At 43.8% G+C, this 18,478-nt stretch overlaps 3 protein-coding genes across 3 annotated transcripts; 1 reads left to right on the top strand and 2 right to left on the bottom strand.

Moving 5' to 3' along the window:
• Positions 1 to 5,207: 5,207 nt before the first annotated feature.
• On the bottom strand, positions 5,208 to 6,401 carry MELLADRAFT_93209 (uncharacterized protein; the record flags this gene model as incomplete). Its single annotated transcript, XM_007416139.1, has 6 exons — positions 5,208 to 5,252; positions 5,320 to 5,348; positions 5,431 to 5,798; positions 5,853 to 5,945; positions 6,030 to 6,180; positions 6,272 to 6,401. 6 exons carry the CDS (start codon positions 6,399 to 6,401, stop codon positions 5,208 to 5,210), a joined length of 816 nt encoding a protein of 271 aa, XP_007416201.1.
• A 705-nt stretch (positions 6,402 to 7,106) lies between these two features.
• Positions 7,107 to 8,592, top strand: MELLADRAFT_93210 (uncharacterized protein; the record flags this gene model as incomplete). Its single annotated transcript, XM_007416122.1, has 4 exons — positions 7,107 to 7,563; positions 7,790 to 7,888; positions 7,941 to 8,548; positions 8,590 to 8,592. The coding sequence occupies 4 exons, from the start codon at positions 7,107 to 7,109 to the stop codon at positions 8,590 to 8,592; spliced, it is 1,167 nt and encodes a 388-aa protein (XP_007416184.1).
• A 7,132-nt stretch (positions 8,593 to 15,724) lies between these two features.
• MELLADRAFT_93211 (uncharacterized protein) lies at positions 15,725 to 18,101 on the bottom strand (the record flags this gene model as incomplete). Its single annotated transcript, XM_007416138.1, has 6 exons — positions 15,725 to 16,035; positions 16,095 to 16,148; positions 16,226 to 16,448; positions 16,524 to 16,840; positions 16,910 to 16,992; positions 17,062 to 18,101. The coding sequence occupies 6 exons, from the start codon at positions 18,099 to 18,101 to the stop codon at positions 15,725 to 15,727; spliced, it is 2,028 nt and encodes a 675-aa protein (XP_007416200.1).
• Between the last annotated feature and the right edge of the window lie 377 nt (positions 18,102 to 18,478).

An 18,478-nucleotide genomic window follows, 5' to 3' on the forward strand; every position in this document is an offset into this window, starting at 1 on the left:
GGATAATAGGGTGGTCCAAAAATGCGATCTGGTTTTTTAAGCCGCGCACGTGCCCGGATTCTACTTTGTATCCCGCAAATGAACCCGTGGTGTACGTCAGGCCCGGGTGTGCGTATGCCCAAATTTGGGTTGGCTTCAAAAACAAGGCAAGCCCGTGGCTCACGTCAGGTTGGCGTGAGCCTGGCGGGCGTCTGGGCTTTTCCCACAGTGTATGCCAAGCATACCTTGAAGAGCGGGACAATTGTACGCATATAGAGTTTCAAGCACAACAATCTAAAGATTAAAACGTTCACTTTAGAAGATACAGTAGATTTCAAAAGTCTTGAAATCGACTCGGTCTCGAAATCCACAGATGATCCGTGCGCCTGGCAGTTAAGTTGTGACAGGTGTCAAACTTACCTGGCCGATCAAAGAAAATACACATGTTGAAATCCCAAACCTGAGATCAAACTCTTCAAACTCACCAGAACTCTCATTAGTTGGTGGAGTAGTGGTAGACAGTCCAGTCGTGCTGGATGTCGTGTGGATGAGTTTTGTGTTTGACTGGCCCTTTTGCTTTTTGTACAAGTCATATTTTTGTCAAGTTAGTCAACAAAAAAATGTGAACAAAAATATCCAATGCGACAACAAAAGTTGCCTTTTTCTTTGTTTTGTTTCATGAAAACAGGCAAGGAAACGGAAGAAACACTTGCTACAAAAAGTTCCAACAATAGCAAAAGCTGGGACTGAACTCGAGCGGTTGATACTCAGAGGCAAAGCCCACGACACACCAGTGAATCGCTCATCCAAGCAAGCTACAGCAACTTTGAAACTGAGGCAGAATGGGGTTCTTTGTGGTGATAAAATGGTATCTTTTTGTATGTATGTTCTTCAATCACCCAGGTAAGTTTGACGCCTGCCACAACTTAACTGCCAGGCGCACAGACCATCTGTGGATTTTGAGACCGAGTCGATTTTGAGACTTTTGAAATCTACTGTAATCAGCTCCAAAATTACGTCTATCACACAATACAACACATTACAATTCTGATTCCGAAGTGAATTCATAAATTACAAAAAGACAAAAAAGAAAACCAATTGAATACAACAGAGATATCAAGTCTGAACTATGGATGGGTGATTTAAAAAACAACAAAGACGTAATCAACTATAGAGATGAGTGAATTTGAATTTGATAGATAGTTTTCAATCAAGTTCCATAGGAACCTCAACATTATTCACCTCATTTTCAAAAAGAAGATCAGATTGTTCTCAACAAGAAAGATGATGAATTAAAGTAAGATGAACAGGTGGTTTATAAATTACTAATTGTTGATCTTGTTTTGTAAGTAATTAAAGGTGAATCAATTCTATTGATCAGAATTTGACAAGTGATTTTAAGTTGAGTTGGATCAATTGTAGGTGTTGATGGTTCTGAATCTGATTCAATTGAATTTACACAAAGATTCAATTTGGTTTGATTTCATGAGCAGAATAAACCAATCTCGTTCTTTTATGTGAATCAGTTTTTAACAAAAGTTTAGGTTTTGGTTTACATCTATTCAAGAAATTTGTGTCATGTTGACACAAATTTTTCAAAATCTTTCCTAGCGCCACGCGCCAATACAGGCGCTGTGCAGCGCAGCAAAGTTGTAACGGGTAGGAGAACTGGTCAACCCCGTCCCCCATATTCATCATCCGGGATTGGGGTCCTTCAAGTCCTTCTACCCTTTGAATTTTGTCAAAGGTTTTTTGACACATCGAAAAAAATTTCCCCCAAACAATCCATTGCTACTCCTCAGCAATCTCAAGTATGTTTTTAATATTTGTCACTCCCATTTCAGATATGGGTCTCTGACTGTGATACTCTCTCTAATCCTTCACCCTTCTAGGCATGAGGGTCCGTCCTGGTCCATATGACGTAGGCATCAAAGTCCTCGCGGTGCAGCACCTCCGCAATGGCAAAACAATAGATCAAGTCCGTCGGTTATTAAAGTCCCCTGTCAGCGCTTGCACCATCTCTAGATGGCACTCCCTATACCAAAGAGCCCAATCTGTTGTGCGCAACCCTGAAAACTATGAACGGCTTGGAAGAAAAACTGCGCTCAACAACAAGGATAGGGATTTCATCCTTGAGTTACTAGACGCAAATCCTGCTCTCTACCTAGACAAGTATCGGCACGCGGTTTATCAACGTACCGGTACCTGGATCTATTCACAAACAATCGCAAGCGATCTCAAGGTTTGACTACATTTGACCCTCAAGAAAGCTTGCACCGTGCACCCTAATCAGTGTGCTTTGCTGCGAGCTAAGTACCTACATGCAGTTGGGGGTCTGACCCCCAACATGCTTGTGTTCTTGGGTGGGTTTTCCCCTGATTTGTTTTTTGTTTGTGATTCAAAGAATCTCAACTGACTGAGTTCCACCCGTCAGATGAGTGTGCTATCCAGGAGCGATCCCTCCACAGGCTGTTTGGTCGGGCCAGACATGGCCAACGTACCTCGCGTATCCCACGCACCCGAGGAGGCAAATGGTTTTCCCTGTTGCCGGCTATCTTCTGCAGTGGGGTTCTGGCTCTGGACTGCCAAGAAGGTAGTTACGTCCGGAAAGTTTTTGAAGGTTTCCTAAAACATCGATTGGTGAGTGCCAACTTGTTTCTCACTGTTCTGAAATATTTGATCCCTGATTGTATTTGTCTGTTGAACATGCAAAAGTTCCCAGTCATGAATGCGTACCCTCAAGCAAATTCTGTCCTTGTGATGGACAATGCCTGGATCCACCACAAAGGGCGGATCGCCAAACTTGCTGCCAAACAAGGTATATGCGTAGTGTACCTCCCACCTTACTCGCCGGATTTAAACCCGATCAAAAAGGCTTTTAGTGTGTTGAAGTCACACTTTTGTTGGACCCAAAGACTCTTCGAAACTGCAAATGATGAAAAAATTGATCACATCATGGATCACACTTGGTAACTCTTTTCGGGGGCTCTCATGCATAAGTTGTACATGGTGTGCGGGTACTGGGTGTAGGGCAAGTGAGAAAGTAGGCTATGGTATTTTGTAATTTCACAACCATTGCTTTTATTGAAATGAATAAGCTTTGGCTCCAAAAGATTTCCTACGTGAGATGTCCCCCTCAAGAGAATACCCACAGTGCCCCCTTGAGTACATGTATTTAAATATGTGCGTCAAAGTCACACAAGTGACTTGGCAAATTTTTCACATTTGCCTTGGCGCGATGAGAGATATGAACTCATCTTTGTTGACTTCTGTGAGGTAACTTTGTAATCAAAACAATCAACTCTTGATCTGACGCTTCTCAAGTACTGGTAACACATTGGCATGAGGGCCATTAACTCAATAGGCAATTAACTCATGTTTTAACATTTCTCACAAACTGTAATCACAAGAGAAAATAAAACAAGGACATTAACTCAATAGGCAAAGAATTCGGATACAAAAAGTCTCATCAAATATCACTTTGATAACCATCATTGGTGAGCACACAAATAATTGGACCAAAAACTTTAATATAAATTGCTTGGAGGGGGGATATAGAACTGGAATCAAGACATTGGACAGAAAACTTTGAAATAAATTTCTTTTGGGGGGGATATAGAACTGGAATCACAATACCAAGCATGAGGAACAAACAAAAATCAATCCTGAACATAGGATTTGGATACAAAAAGTCTCATGAAATATCACTTTGATAACCATCATTGGTGAGCACACACAGCATTAGACCAAAACCTTATGATAATTTTCTTTGAGGGGGGATATACTGTTTTGGATCAAGAGAATCAAATTTGGAAACGCATGATGACAGAAAGCAAAATATTCAAAGCGACTTCAAGTGGAGGTTAAACTCAGGAACAGCCTTCCATAAGGCATCAGCATGAGCAAAGGGAATACCCATGCTCTGAAAGTTATCAAACGTGTAAGTCTTGCGGTCCAACAGGTGATCAAACTCAACAATCCCCTCTTTGTCCAAAACATCACGAGTCTTCTTCATCTTGGGAAGAACACCAGCAAAGAGTAAGAATTCCCCCAAATTGGGGAATCTGAGGAGGGGGAGATAAACAAAGCGGTTTGGTGGGCCCTGGCTGAGGAGGGTTGTTGATCAACGGCACCGCAAAAGTGGTTCCCGATGGTGGCCACGATGGGTACGGTTGACTGTAGTAGTTATGGTGAATGACTGCACCAGTGCCGGCCAAAGAGGGACCTGCTTTTGCTGGAGTGGAACCCAGAAGGAGATTCTTCTCTTTCTCGTAATCAGACACTTTGATCCAAGTAAACTCCGGTCAAGACATCGGTGGATTGAGTTCGTCAACACCGGGCACCCCGTCAGCCTGTGTGATTGAAGGCATAATGAAAAAAACACTTAGAAACTTGAGGGCCGGAGTTAAAAAACAATCAGATATAAGAGTCACCTACCCAATCATTTGCCCGGGTTCGGATGCGGGTGGTATTGAGTAGGAGACATAAACCGGGGTCTTTGGGATTTGCCACAGTTGTGACATTTTTGCCAGACTTGAAGTCTTTCTCAAAACGTTGCATCAAAGAGCAAAGTTTGCGTTCACCAGCGCTCAAGATATCTGACTGTAAGCAGACACACATATGGATCAGTCTAGGAGAACTTATTTTGAGGGGTCAGAGTGGTTGGGTACTTACACCTGCAGAACCATTGGACTGAGGCTGAGGCTCATCTTTGAGTTCGTCGGATGGTGTTTCCTTATCCTCCGTGTGGCAATTGGACATCCGAGTGAGCTTGGTGTTCTCATGCAAGATCTTGAATCCCATTGGGGTTGTTGAAGGGACGTTTTGAGCAGCCTCCATGAAGAGTTTGAATGAATCTGAATCTTTGATAGCCATCTTCACGGCTTTGCGTTGACAAGCCCCGTTGATGAAAGCCTGAATATCAATGGTACCCTCAGACCAGGCTTTGCGGAGGCATCCAGAGACTCATGGTATCTTCTTGTCACAAGATTGAAAGAGTTTGAGCTTGAAAACAATCCAGGGTATAGTAGGAGTGTTGAGTGTGAGTTTGACCATGACCTTGGGGCAGCAATTCTCAAACTTCGGGACGGGTGTCTTGACCTTGCTCGGTTGGGTCCCACCAGGCGTCTTCTTCCGCTTCTTGCCATTGATAGTGTTGACATTGGGGATTACACAATTCCAAAAGTTGAAAGACACTAGGAAGTGTCTGGCATTTGGGGAACTCTGAGTTAAAGACTCCAGCAAAGCTTTGGGGGTTGGTAAGTCCACCAAACCTAGACCAAGGAAGAGGGTTAGGATTTTGTTCATTTATCATTGTGAAGAACAGGAGATGAGGCTTACCTGCGTCATCAGCCTTGTGTTCGGTCTTGCTCATTGTAACTATAGAACAATTCAAAAGTATCAGATTGCAATGTTTAGCTTTACAAAACAGTGGTCAGTTCAGTCACTTACTGCGGTCAACAATTGCAAAATCATTTCCAGGTTCCATATCTAAAGTCAATGTGGGCCTTTTCTTGGAGGCGTTAGGACGATTTGTCGAATTGAGATCAGGTGAGAGGGTGGTGAGGTCCATTGGTGGAGAATCAGTTGGCTGGGTGCTTTCAAAGATTAAAGGATTGATATGTGGGTTGAAAGTATAAACCAAGGATGATTGTGACAATGAGGGGGTGAGGCCAGCATGACTACGGTTCAAGAAAGGCGTAATTGAAGGCGTGATCAGGGCAGATGGATAATAGGACTGTCTGTTGGTGCCCTTCAAAGGCAACGATTTTGGGGAGGCAGGACCGTAGGTCAAAGGCAACATGTTTTGGGCATACATCCTGAAAGATGGTTTGAGTTAGCCAGGTTGATTGGCATATACACCGATAACTTACAAAGGTCCACCAATGCCTTGTTCAACGAGAGCTTGGTAGCTGCAAGTTTGGATTGCGCATGACATCACATCAAGTCTATTGTTGGTGGGCCTGCTACAACCATCACAGTGAAAGGATGAGGGATGAGATGAAACAAAGCAATCAGAGGATACAACGTAAGTCAAAGAGATGACTTACGATGGAACTTGAGAAAGACGTCTGTTGGCCATACTGCAAGTTAGGAAAGAAAAGCTGGTGATTGTGGTCTTGCTGTTGACAATATGGAGATTTTTGGAGGGAGAAAGCCAGGAGGAGGCCGCCTTTTGAAGTGCTTCAGGCATTCGGCCTACTCGTGGTTGGGGAAGTTTTTGCTAGGTTGCTAGGTCTGCATGCCAGATGAGGTTGTCAGAAAAAGGTTGACCAAACAAGGAAACACCCACCAATGATTGGTATGGCGTATTGAAATTTGTTTGTGAGGAGATGGTGAGATGGAGGCGGATAAGAGATAGATTGTGGGTCTTGGTTGACCAAACAAGGAAAAGCCAACCGGTGATATGTTTGGTTTTGCATTGAAATGGAGGGTATGGCGAGAAGGAGGCGGATATGGGTTAGATCGTGGGTGATTGAGAACCATACACCGACAAACCAACCCCCAAGGCCGGTACAATATGGGGGTATGGGAAGCCGGATCAAGATCCCGTTACAGCTTTGCTGCGCTGCACAGCGCCTGTATTGGCGCGTGGCGCTGGGAAAGATTTTGAAAAATTCGTGTCGACATGACACAAATTTCTTGAATAGCTGTACCATTAGAAGTTAAAGAAGAAGTACTTGATTTGATTTGATTGAAGAATTACCCCAAGCCTGCGACGGTAATGCTTAGTCCAATACCGAAGGGGAGAGGCACACAAGTGAGGGGAGAAATCTGGCCCTGTGGTTCGGGGCCGAAATTCGGAGCCGCAACAGAATGTGGCGCTCTTAGGAGAGGGGAAAATTTTCCTCTCTCCTAGAATTTCTCCCTTGATTCTCTCTCCCTCAACTTGTTTCTCTCTTTATTTTCTCATCTTTCTTCTACAGCCTTAAGCGTTCGAAAATAAAAAGTTTTTAACATTCTTATCTGAACACTCTCGTATCTGAGGGTTAACTTTTATCGTGATAGAAGAAAGAAAGAAAGAAGTAGAAAGTTTCCAATCCTGGAAATTAAATAGCTAAATCACATTTCATAAATCTTTTCCGACACATACAACACATACTATTCCGGTTCTAATTTTATTGTGAATGAACAAGGAACAGAAAGACAAGTTGTTATTGAACAAGGCTCGTCTTCAAGAAATGGCATCGACGTCGAGATCAGCAGAAGAGAAAAAGCTAGCTCAGGCAGAAGAGAGGAGGAGAAGAGCCGAATTGAGGGCTCCGAAAGAAGGTGAAGGAAATGTCGACATGAATCTGATACAAGAAGCGGGTCGAATAGCTAGAGAAGAGGATCTGTCGGAGAGCCATCAGGTGATACACGGAGCTGGACCCAAGGCCGGTGTGATTCAGGAGTCCTTCGTCGAGGAAGAAGAAGAAGATAGCCTGGAATCGAGCTCGGATTCAGAGTCGGATACTAGAGATGTGAAACCGCTAGAACTGAAGAGGAGAGAATTGGAGAAGTTGGAAGTGAGACGAGAAGCAGAGAAACGTCATCAGGAGGAATTGAAGAAGAGCAAAGTTTATGAAGGTGTACCTATTGATGGTGTGTAACAGAGTTTCTTTGAATATCTCTTTCCTTTTCTGCGTAATTCCTCGCACCGTGGGAGATCTAGAAGATCAGGAGCTGCCGTAGGCGCCCTTTAAAAAGATGAAGTGACAGGATGCAGGCTGCAAGAGCGCTGTAAGACTTGCTGGTCGGAAGGGAGTGTTCTTCATTGGTGCTGCCAAGTGCGCCCATAAAACCTCCTGGAGGTGGTAGAGTCCTGGAGACCTACAAATACACCAAGTTAAAGTCTTGTCTGAGGATAAAGAAGCTGCCGTAGGCGCTAGACTCTCACGGAGTGACCAATTCGAGGAGAGAAAATCAGGTGCTTACACAATTGTTCCTCCTGTTTGTTTCGGTTTCCGACTGTCTATTAGCGTTTCGAGAGTCAAAAGGTGCCAATTCTCGTAGCCGAGCGCTCTTAGAGGCCTTGACGCACGCGTTGGATACCAACAATGGAGTTGAAGCCAGGAAGCTGGTCGCGGATTTCAATGATTCGTATGGATCGCTGGTGGCGATGGATTACGATGGTTACGTACCTCCGGAACCTAAAGGATCAGTCCATGATCAGCCGAGTCTTCAGGCCCTAGAAAGTCAAAAGAGCGTACCTCAGGCCCAGACTCAACAGAAGTCCGCGAGTTCGAGATTGATGGACTCTAGTCAATTGCTAGCGTCGATCTCTGGGTCGTTACCTTTCAGCGGCCAAGAACCTCAATCGAATGGTGCCGAGACGGGTGTACATCCTCCTGCTGTGGCGAAGACGATTCCAGAAATCGAAATCCAGATGAAGAAGAGCGCGAAGAAGCGGAAGGGGAAGAAGCGAGCTGAGCGAGTCGAGGCGCCTTCTTCGTCTTCTGACAAGTCCAAAGGACAGAAGTCGAGGAAGAAGAAGAAAGAGGAACCGTCTTCTTCAGATGAATCGGATGACTCGAAGCCGAAGAAGAAAAAGAGGAAGAGGAAAGCTTCATCAAAGAAGAAGAAACAGGTAGACTCAGAACCTTCTGATTCTTCAGATTCATCCTCAAGTAACTCTTTGTCAGACGAGGAAAGTTCAGACAATTCCTCAGAAGTTGAAAAAGCCGAACTTGGCTACAATATCACGGAATTTGACTCGGCAGACTTACCAGACTTACCCGATAAGTGGGATAAAGGCTTTCGGAAACTACGAGCTTATGTACCGGTAACTCTATTCAACATAGCTCTGTTAGAATCTTACCACGATGAGGATCTAGAGCAAAAAGATCAGAAAGCGAAAAGCAAGCTGAATGTCTCCAAGACTTCTCTGAAGTTACTAGAGAAACAATTGACCTATGGAGATTTCATCGAGATGTGCGACCTCAAGGAGAGGTACGCAAGAGAGATTTATGGCTTGGATACTTATGCGGATTATGTTGTGAAACATGAGAAAATCGTTTCAGACCTGAAGAAGTCGTACAATTGTTGGATGATCGGCTTGAGGTACCATTTGAAGGTGCGGACGGTGATTTTCAGGCAACGGAAGTTAGTGAAGTCCAAAGTGAAGGGGAAGACGGTCTTGAAAGATATAGTGAAGATCCCGAACGGAGTCCAGGCTAGGGTGGTTGAGAAGGCGAGATTCACAGCGGATAGAGCAGGCGATCTCCAATATGTAGACAACCCCTATGCTCCTGGGGGTCCGAAATTTGGCTTCGACTTTTCGACCGGGAGACAACCAGTTGGAGTTTCCGCCGTGACAGCTGTGGATAGAACAGCTGAAGTTAACACAAACCCTAATCAAAGGAAACGTGGCGGTGGGGTCAAGAAGTCCTATCAGAAGAGAAATACCTATCAAGGTAACTTCCATTACAACAGGGGCAACAAGTCTGCCCAGGAGAACCAAACTGGTTAGTGCTTCAGAATCGCTTAGGAGTGGTTGCAAGGAGGATCGTTGAGTGCTGACTCGATTGTCAATACAGGAGACTCGGGAAAGCCGTTGACCCAAACTCCACAGACCTATACGGAGAAACCGTACTACCAGCATAAGGGTGCAAAACAAAACCAAGCGCCTAGCGCACAGAAAGCGCAACCAACAGAGGCACAGAATGCGTGAGTGAAATTCCTAAGTGCTTAAAGTACTAAAAGTGGGACTGACGAAACGTGTGTTGTCGTTGTTCACCCGACCGGGACCTGTCATCGCTTTCCTTCTGTTTTATGCCTTTCAATGCTTTGGACTGCTTGGGTGAATTGTTGTGTGTTGCGCTTTGTACTTGGTGATCGCATGTGTTGTGGTACACAGAAGCTTGTAACTCGCAGTATCTAAGTAGAAAGAATATGAAATTCTGAACGAAAATTGGTTTCCATATGTTACTATTTATTAGACGAGAGTAGCACACCTGCCAACAGACCCGTGGAGAGTGGTGTCCTCTTTCACTCAAGAGAGGATACTTTGAGAGCAGTGGAGCAACGCTTAGAGGAGCTGGTGAGAGAGGTGTCGGATAGCTCTGAGTCAGACAGCCACGACGATGAACAGGTGACAAGTAGCAAAAAAGATCCGATTCCATTCTGGGAGAGGAAGATTTTTGCGGTGCCGGTACAGAATGTATGGCCAGGCCCAGTCACGTGTAAGATGGTCATCAAGGAGTGGGCTGAGCTGATGTTGGAGGCGGGGTTGGAGAAAGACATCCCGTATATCACGAACGGGTTTAAGCAAGGGTTTTGCCTAGGGATACCTCAACATCGAATAGGGAATCTGTCCTGGTATACTCCGGAAAATCATAGGTCGGCACTATTGGCGAGGAGCCAGATAGAAGCAACAATTGAAAAAGAACGGTTGGCTGGTAGAATGGCTGGCCCGTTTACCCACGAGGAGGTGTTTGAGAAGCTCGGTTTCTTCAGTACAAATCCGATGGGGAGTGCTGTTAATGGAGACGGATCTATTAGGATGGTGAACGACCTTTCCTTCCCAAAGAAAGATGACCACGTACCCTCGGTAAATTCATTCGTGAATAAGTTGAACTATGGAACGTATTGGGACGACTTTGATAAACACTGCAAACATTATTCGGCTTCCCCAAGTGGGCAGGAAAAAATGATTGGGAGTATGATTTGTCATAAAATGATCTATCACTCCACACCTAAGCCAGAACACACACACTACATATGTGCAACAGGCTCAGTGAATAGGTGGTTATCATGTACATACAGTTCTGCTCAGTTATCTGCTCATCAGCGTAAGTTATTCATATGTAATACATGCTGTAACTTTTTTCAGATTGACAAAAGTATTCAAAAGATTGACTACATACACCCACCCAGTGTTTTGGTGTGATCTCATCAACTCAACTGCATGTAACACCCTTTCTGTTACTATGAAACAGCTTCAGTAATATTGCCTGAGCAGCTACAGAATTCTATGTAGTGAATTTTTGCAACAATTTTTTCAAGGTCAAAAAAGTTTCATGTGGTATAACATGTGATTTATTCATTCTGATGGGCAAAAAACTGAGCAGACCTGTATGTACATGATAGATAACTATCTATTTAGCTTGCTGCACATATGTAGTGTGGGTGTTATGTCTCAGGTGTGCAGTATTGGATCCTTTTATGACAAACTGTACTATTAATCATTTTCCTCTTCCAACTTGGGGAAGTTGAATGATGTTCACAGTGAAAGTAGCAATTTTCTTCCAAGAAAATCCTGGAGAATGGGAAATTGCCATCTTCGACAGGAGGAAAGCGTACCGTCAACTACCAGTACACCCTAGTCAGAGGAGGTTTTTATGCATTCTAGACTTCTATGGAAGAGTGTGGGTCGACTTAGCTGTGGGATTTGGTGGGGTTGCAAGCTGCGGAGTGTTTGGGGCCCCAGCACATGTCTGGAAGCTCTTAATTGAACGAATCTTGAACATACGGAAGATCTTTTGTTGGGTCGATGACAACTTAATCTTTCGAAGACCGGGAGATCCAACATCCTTAGCAGACATAACAACATTAAGCAATAGCTTGGGCGTAGAAACAAATCCGGCGAAAAACCATGAATTCGCGACGGAACAACGTTATGTGGGGTTTATCTGGAACGCGAAAGATCACACTGTCAGGCTTCCAGAAGACAAGTTGAGAGAGAGGAAGCAGCTAATAGAAGACTTACTTAACTTGACATCCCCCTGGGCATTTCACACGATGGAGAGTCTACTAGGAAATCTAGTTCATACGGTGTATATTGTCCCTCATATGAAGGCTTACATGCGCTCGTTCTACAAGTGGTTAAAGGAATGGGTTAACAAAGCGGCACTGAGGCATGTGCCAGAGTACGTTAGAGTAGATCTCAAAGAGTGGAGAAGGTGCCTGCATTCATTTGTTTCACGAGCGCTGATTCCTTTGCCGAAAGCGACGGAGATCGCTTGGGTGGGGGATGCTTTGTCGTCGTTCGGTATCAGCATTCTGATAGGCGATCAATAGGCATGTTTCGAGTTTGAGAAAGGATGGCAGACGCTGAACCTACAGACAGGCAAGCGTTCGATTGCATGGGCTGAATCGGTCGCGATAAGACTGGGTCTAGTTGTTCTAAGCACCCTGAGACATGTGGCAGGTGAGTACTCCCAAGGAAGTAACAGGCACGAAGGCGTAAGACTGATAAGGTTTTTGGTCCTATAGGGAAAAAGTTCAATGTTTGGACGGATAATACTACATCCCAAGCAGCCGTTAAGAAGCGCAAATCGAGAGATGAGTGGGTGAATGAGGAGTGGAAGAACATCCAACGTTTACTCACGGGTTTGGCTTGCGATATTGAGGCAAAACGTGTTACGTCAAAAGGCAATGACGCGGACGCGCTCTCAAGGGGCTGGCTGGGGAAGTTACTCTGGTTCAACGAAGTGAAAGTAGAAGTGCCAATCGACCTGCGCTTCGTACTCAAGCAGGTTTTCCCTCCTAAAATTGGCTTCCCAGAGGAAAAGCAACCGAATTAGCGCTGACAGGTAAAGGTTAATAGATTCGCTACTTGACACTAGACCTGGGACTGACGGTTTTGATTGGGGAGATTTTTCAGGCGAGAGAAGAGAGGCTCGGTGGAGGATGCCAGATGTACAATCATTGAAAAAAGCAACGAGACCTTTCGGAACCTTCAAAAAGAACGCCCTAGGTGTGGATACATCGGACTCGGATGAGGTACAGCAGCACTATTTGAGAGGGGCATGGGGTGACGGAACATTGAAGAGTTATAACTTGGGAGTGGTGAAGCTCCACAGATTCGCTCTACTAAAAGGGGTCGAGAAAAGTCAGCTTTTACCAATATTGTCAAGACTCATAAGAGAGTTCGTAGTCTGGGGATCGAAAAAGAGTGAAAGGAAAGCAAAGGATGATGAGTCAGTGAAATACTCAACAATGAAAGCCTATATAGCCGGCATAAAAGCATGGCATCTCTTTCACAACGAAGATTATCCGCATTGTGCGAATGAAGGAGTGAAGGCTTTACTGAAAGCATCGAGGATGATAGAAGCAAAGTTTCAATTGATAGAGAAGAAAAGGCCTCCAGTGTTAATCTTGGACCTGGTAGTGCTGTTCGAGATTCTGCCGGAACAAGGGGAACTAGGGTTAGCTAGATTAGTAGTGGCACTAGTGGCATTCTGGGGGACAGCGAGGTTGGGTGAACTGATTTCAGACGACGTGAAGAAGAAACTCCCATGCTGGGATGACGTAGAGTGGAATGAAGATCGGTCGAGAGTGACGATACGCATCTACAACGCAAAAACAGCAGGCCCCGGGGAAGTACAATACATAGTTCTTCATCGTCAAGATTCACTACTAGATCCAGTTTCGATTCTAGAGGAGTGGCTGGCCTTCCGTCCGAGGAAACCAAGTGAAGAGATCTTCTCGGTATTAGCTGGAGGCAAGCGGAGACGGCTAGGGAAACAGGAGACTATCAAACACTTACAGTCTATCTGGAACTCAAGGCGTTTGAAGTCGAAGCAAATGCTACATGGGCATTCATTCCGCATAGGCGGAGCATTGCTGTGCTGGAACTTAGGAGCAGACCGAGAGGAGGTGAAAAAGTGCGGTCAATGGGCTTCTGATGCATATATCATCTACCTGCGGAAGTTCTCAGATAAAGAATTGGACAAAACAAAAAGATTGTTACAAGACCTACAGTGGAAATGAAATGAAGCCGTGCTATTACTTTGTGAGAAAGTTGAGCGTGACGTTAAGGCTACAGTGATCTCAGTCGAGTATCAACTGGGAGACGGGCTGACCAGTAAAAGGCGGAAGATCAGCCCTTGAACTATAGTTGAGTCTGAGCACATGTGGGTGTATTGAGTAGATCACCAAATGAAACTTTAAATTTCCAAGCATACATAGTTTGCTCACGGTGGCTACAGGAGTGGGGGCTTCTCTAGGCTCACGGCTATAACCCCCGTGAGGAAGGGGAAAGAGAAGCCCTCCTTTGGGGCTCTTTGTTATCACCCCGGAGGGTCGGGCATATCCCGGTGATAGACGTCTGTCACCGGTAGCCTGCCCCTTCGGGGCATACCCCCACACCACCAGTAGTAGATTATATTCGTGTAACGATATTACTTAAATATTAAATACTTAAATCTTAAATTTCATTTTCTATATATAGTTCTTTTCATTTCGATCTTGCCGATTGGTTCCTTAGAGATATCGGGACTGATTATAATCCCTCTATCCTTCGGAACCAGGTATAGTCATTACTTTCTTATTTCTTTCTTTTCTTTTATTATTACTATTGTTATCCTTAGAGATATCGGGACTGATTATAATCCCTCTATCCTTCGGAACCAGACGTGTTCTCGATTGGATTTGAAATCAAAATCAGGTCTCTTGGGTTCTAGAAACCCTTCACTGTGCCTCACAGTGTCCCGCTCGACGTGTCTAGTGAAGGTTCCTCCCGAACCTTACACTTTTTTTTTCTCAAACCCAAGAAAAAAAATCAATTGAAAATTTTTTTTACACCAACTAAAACTCAACTCAATAGGAGGGTAGACCCTTCCTTGGTACGTGCTATCATCTGAGAATTGATAGTTTGTAATCTGAGTCTTTCCACACTCTCACCAGACTCATCCCCTGAGAAGTAGTGGATCAGGAGGTTTTTTAATTGGATGAAACATAGCGGTGTGTTATCTTGTTGGAGCGAGATCCTTTCACTGCCTTCAAAAGTTGTTGCATGAACAACTGCAGCGGAACGGCATCCATAACGTTTCACATTGCTTCGTGATGTGAACGCACTTCGGCTGCAACGGAAAACACTGTCTCAGTAACGATCATCATCCGGTCCACCGCGGAACCCTGTATTCTTCCACTACCAGTCGAGTCGAGGAGAGATGTAAAATCGACTGGTAGTGGATTTTGCGTGTTCTCAACTGTTCTCAGATAACACTTGAGAACGGACCCCGATACAGGCTCACACTTGGCCAAGATTTTTTTCAAAATCTTGACCCGAACTTGACCAAATCCGGCTTAAGAAATCTGGTGAGAAACCATACGGGCCAGTCCCTTTTAGCGACCACCAGGCGTGCTTTAGGCGTGCTGAGCCCCTTGTAACCATCAGGATCTTGTCAATCATGTGTAACCTCTCGATTCAAGATAGTCCTACTTTTCATTTGTAAATAAGAAGATAAACGATGGACTGACAAGTATGTTCATTTCAAGATGCTTAATGTATTGACAAATCCGTGATGTTTAAGATGAGGAACATCTTGATATTTTACAATCTTGTGTCCTTGACTACCTACCTATGTGCAGAATGAAAGTTTCCTTTCCAACTTGAACATTTGCATCCTATACATATACTTTTTTGTATAAAAAACCAAAAATCTTCTCGAGAATCAAATGATAATAAAGACAAATAGTGGTTTGTTTTGTCTTGCACTCCACTCAGAATGAACAACAAGAAGAATTGTTGTGACTTGAAAGTTATGGGATTGAAATAAAAAAAGGTTTTCCAATCGTAATGAAAAACTGGATGTAATGACTTGAAAGTTATACGATTAAAATGAAAGAAAACAAGATTATTTGTTGAAACTTTTACATTCGACAGGGAAAACAAGGCGTTGAATAACGAGTCATAGTTTGCTTCTCTCTCAGTAATGTGATCATTAGCGGTGAAACGGCAAATATTATTTATAGAGTTCCAAAAACTGAAACTGAAAACATGCAAAAAGATCATAAATCGTGATCAGATACCCATTGCTCAGTCACTATCATCTCCATTCTCCCCTATGCGGGCTTCTTCCGTCTCAGAAGACATCCTCCGCTTCTTGTTCTTCACCCGATACTTGTCAAGAATGAAGCCCTCAATCGGGATGAGGGAGATGGGGTTCAAAAGCATGTCAATGTTTACTCTTCGAGCCATTTCTTCCGTGAGACCAGAATTGGGTTTAGTGATCCAAGATCTGTAGAGGCAGTCGGATGGTTCGTATTGTAAGTTGAAACCTTCGTCTCGCAGTCGATCTTCACAATTTGACCACGGCCAACGCCCTTGCGGCTTCTTAGTAACTTTTTCTGCAAAAAGGTACAGTGAGCCATTGTAACATAAGCACCAATAATGTTCTAATACATACGCATTATCTGGTTCAAACTGTCCTTCAACTTATCCTTTTCCACTGTTGGACCTCCTGGAAGTAGGTTGTAAAGTAGAAGACTGTTATTGTTCACGTCAGAAAAAGATACAAGATAGAATTATGGGACTCACTTGCTCTCTTAGGCCGTACAAGGCCTGCGATTGTCTTACCTGTAACATACGCTTGCATTTTTGAGGTAGTGCTTTCATGCTTTGCAGACGAACCGAGGTCATAGTCAGCCCAATCCCACAGACCAGGTGTAGTGGCCATGAATTGAAAGCAATGTGTTGAAAGGTGAGTCGACACCGCTGTGATGGTGAATTGGACCGGATGAATGCGAGACATGTGGTTTGCCTACAAGCCACCAAATCAGCATGCTTATTAATGAAGTGATGCATGAAAAGGACAGAGAAATAAGGGGATACATACCTTCTTGATAAAATCGGATACAAAATCTTCGCAGTGAATTCTTGAGCGCTCTAAGTCGCGTCCCCTTGTCCGCAAGCCAGCCTGACGAGTAACTTCATCGTTGGATCCACGAACCACTGTGACTAGGCCCTTTTGAATGGGTCTATTGTCTGGTATCTCTACATGATCGAGACCATAATTATCGAGACCTTCATCGACGTTGTCTGATGTGTCAATATCACAATCCTTGGGAATCAACGCCTCCTTCTCGTCCTGTGATAAGGTGGCCCAGAGCTCCTTCACCAGTTGCACAGCTACGTTATTTGTTGCTCCGCCGTCTGTGAATATTGATATGTCTCAATTTAAAATCTTCACAAACATCTAGGAATGATACCACTTCTACTCACTGTTCCGGTAGATCTCCCTCACTTGCTGAGTCCCCTTGAAGTAATCGTAAGCCCTTGAAGCTCGGAGATACGTCCATTTTCCACTGTGAGGAAGAGAAATTGAGATGAATACGGAATCAAATATGTAGATAATCAAGATGATCGGATCTCACACTTCCGTTGCCGCAACATCTTGTGATATTCCAAGATGTATGCACAAGATCGCGAGAAGCTTCTCGGAGGAGTAATGGAAGTTGCGGAGGATTTCTTTTTTGGCTTTCGACAATCCGCCTTTCTTTGTACCGTCTCCTCGGCTATGCTTGTCGGCCATCCTTCTAAGCTCTGCAGCATTAAATTTATTATACAATTGATCAACTGTAAATTGTTCTGGGAGTTTTACATCATCAGGTAAACGGAACGATGGTGCTAGAAACTCATCAATGGTGGCCTTCGAGGTCTTGGTGGCTGTTGTGGTGGCTGTTGTCGAGTCTCCTACGTGTGTAGGTTGCTTTTCTGTTGGTTTTTCCTTAGCATTCTTACTTTGGGTCGATTTTTTCACTCGCGATGATGCCTTCTTTGTTGTTTGTGAAGTTTGATTTAATTGTACAGGTGGCATTGATGGCATTGGTAGGGTAGGTCTTACTTGCTGTGCGAGAGATGGCTGTTGGAAGCATGAGTTCGATGAATCTGTTTCAGTTGATGCGCAATTGGTTAGAGAATTGAGGTTGATAGTTATAGGTGCACGTTGAGGTCTTGGAACTGTAATCTGATGATGAGTTTGGTTGGGATTTGATGTTTGATTATCTTGGTAATTACTTGTATCAATCAGATGATCTCGGTTAACGGTTGAAAGGCTAGTTTGATTGATATCAATACGGCTATGTAACTGTCGAGCAGGATCAATAATAGGATGTAGATTGCTATTAAGATGGTTATTTTGATTGAGACTGATTGTTTGACGTGGATTCGTGTAAATAGGAATACATTGATCAAGATCAATGGGATTGGTATCGAGTTGATTGAGATTATGATTCTGATTATGATGCATAGTTGGATTTGAATGATTAGCAGGACCATTTGTATTAAATGAATGATTAAAAGGGCCTTGATTAATGCCAAATTGATTGTTAAGACTATTATTGATAAGTCCGTTTGGAGTGAGATTGGTTTGATGCAATTGTGAAGCTGGAAGGTGGTCATTTTGAGCAAACATCAGGCTGTTAGTATCTGTAGACCGTGTTTCAAACATATTCTGGAAATCAGTGTTGCCAGTTTCTGAATTTGATTGACTATAGTCCATTGAAGATTGAAGCTTGGTCTTCTTGGATTGGAAATCTTCTTCTTGCAAGATGCTGGTAGAGTTGTGGACGCGTAAATATGATGATTGTATGCGGGTGATATAGTAATGCACCCCACAGGCTCAGATGACTAAGGTTTTACTACTAGTTTAAAGCATTAGTACGTGGCGTTAGCAAGAATTGGCGCAATAAGGGTGGCAAAAAAAATGGCAAAAACTCAGTTATTATTGCAATAATGGTGGTAATAACATGGCAAAAACTCAGTACGAGTAAAATCTAGAGTAAAATGTAG

Source organism: Melampsora larici-populina (genome assembly GCF_000204055.1).
Source record: "Melampsora larici-populina 98AG31 unplaced genomic scaffold MELLAscaffold_57, whole genome shotgun sequence".
Lineage (NCBI taxonomy): Eukaryota > Fungi > Basidiomycota > Pucciniomycetes > Pucciniales > Melampsoraceae > Melampsora > Melampsora laricis-populina.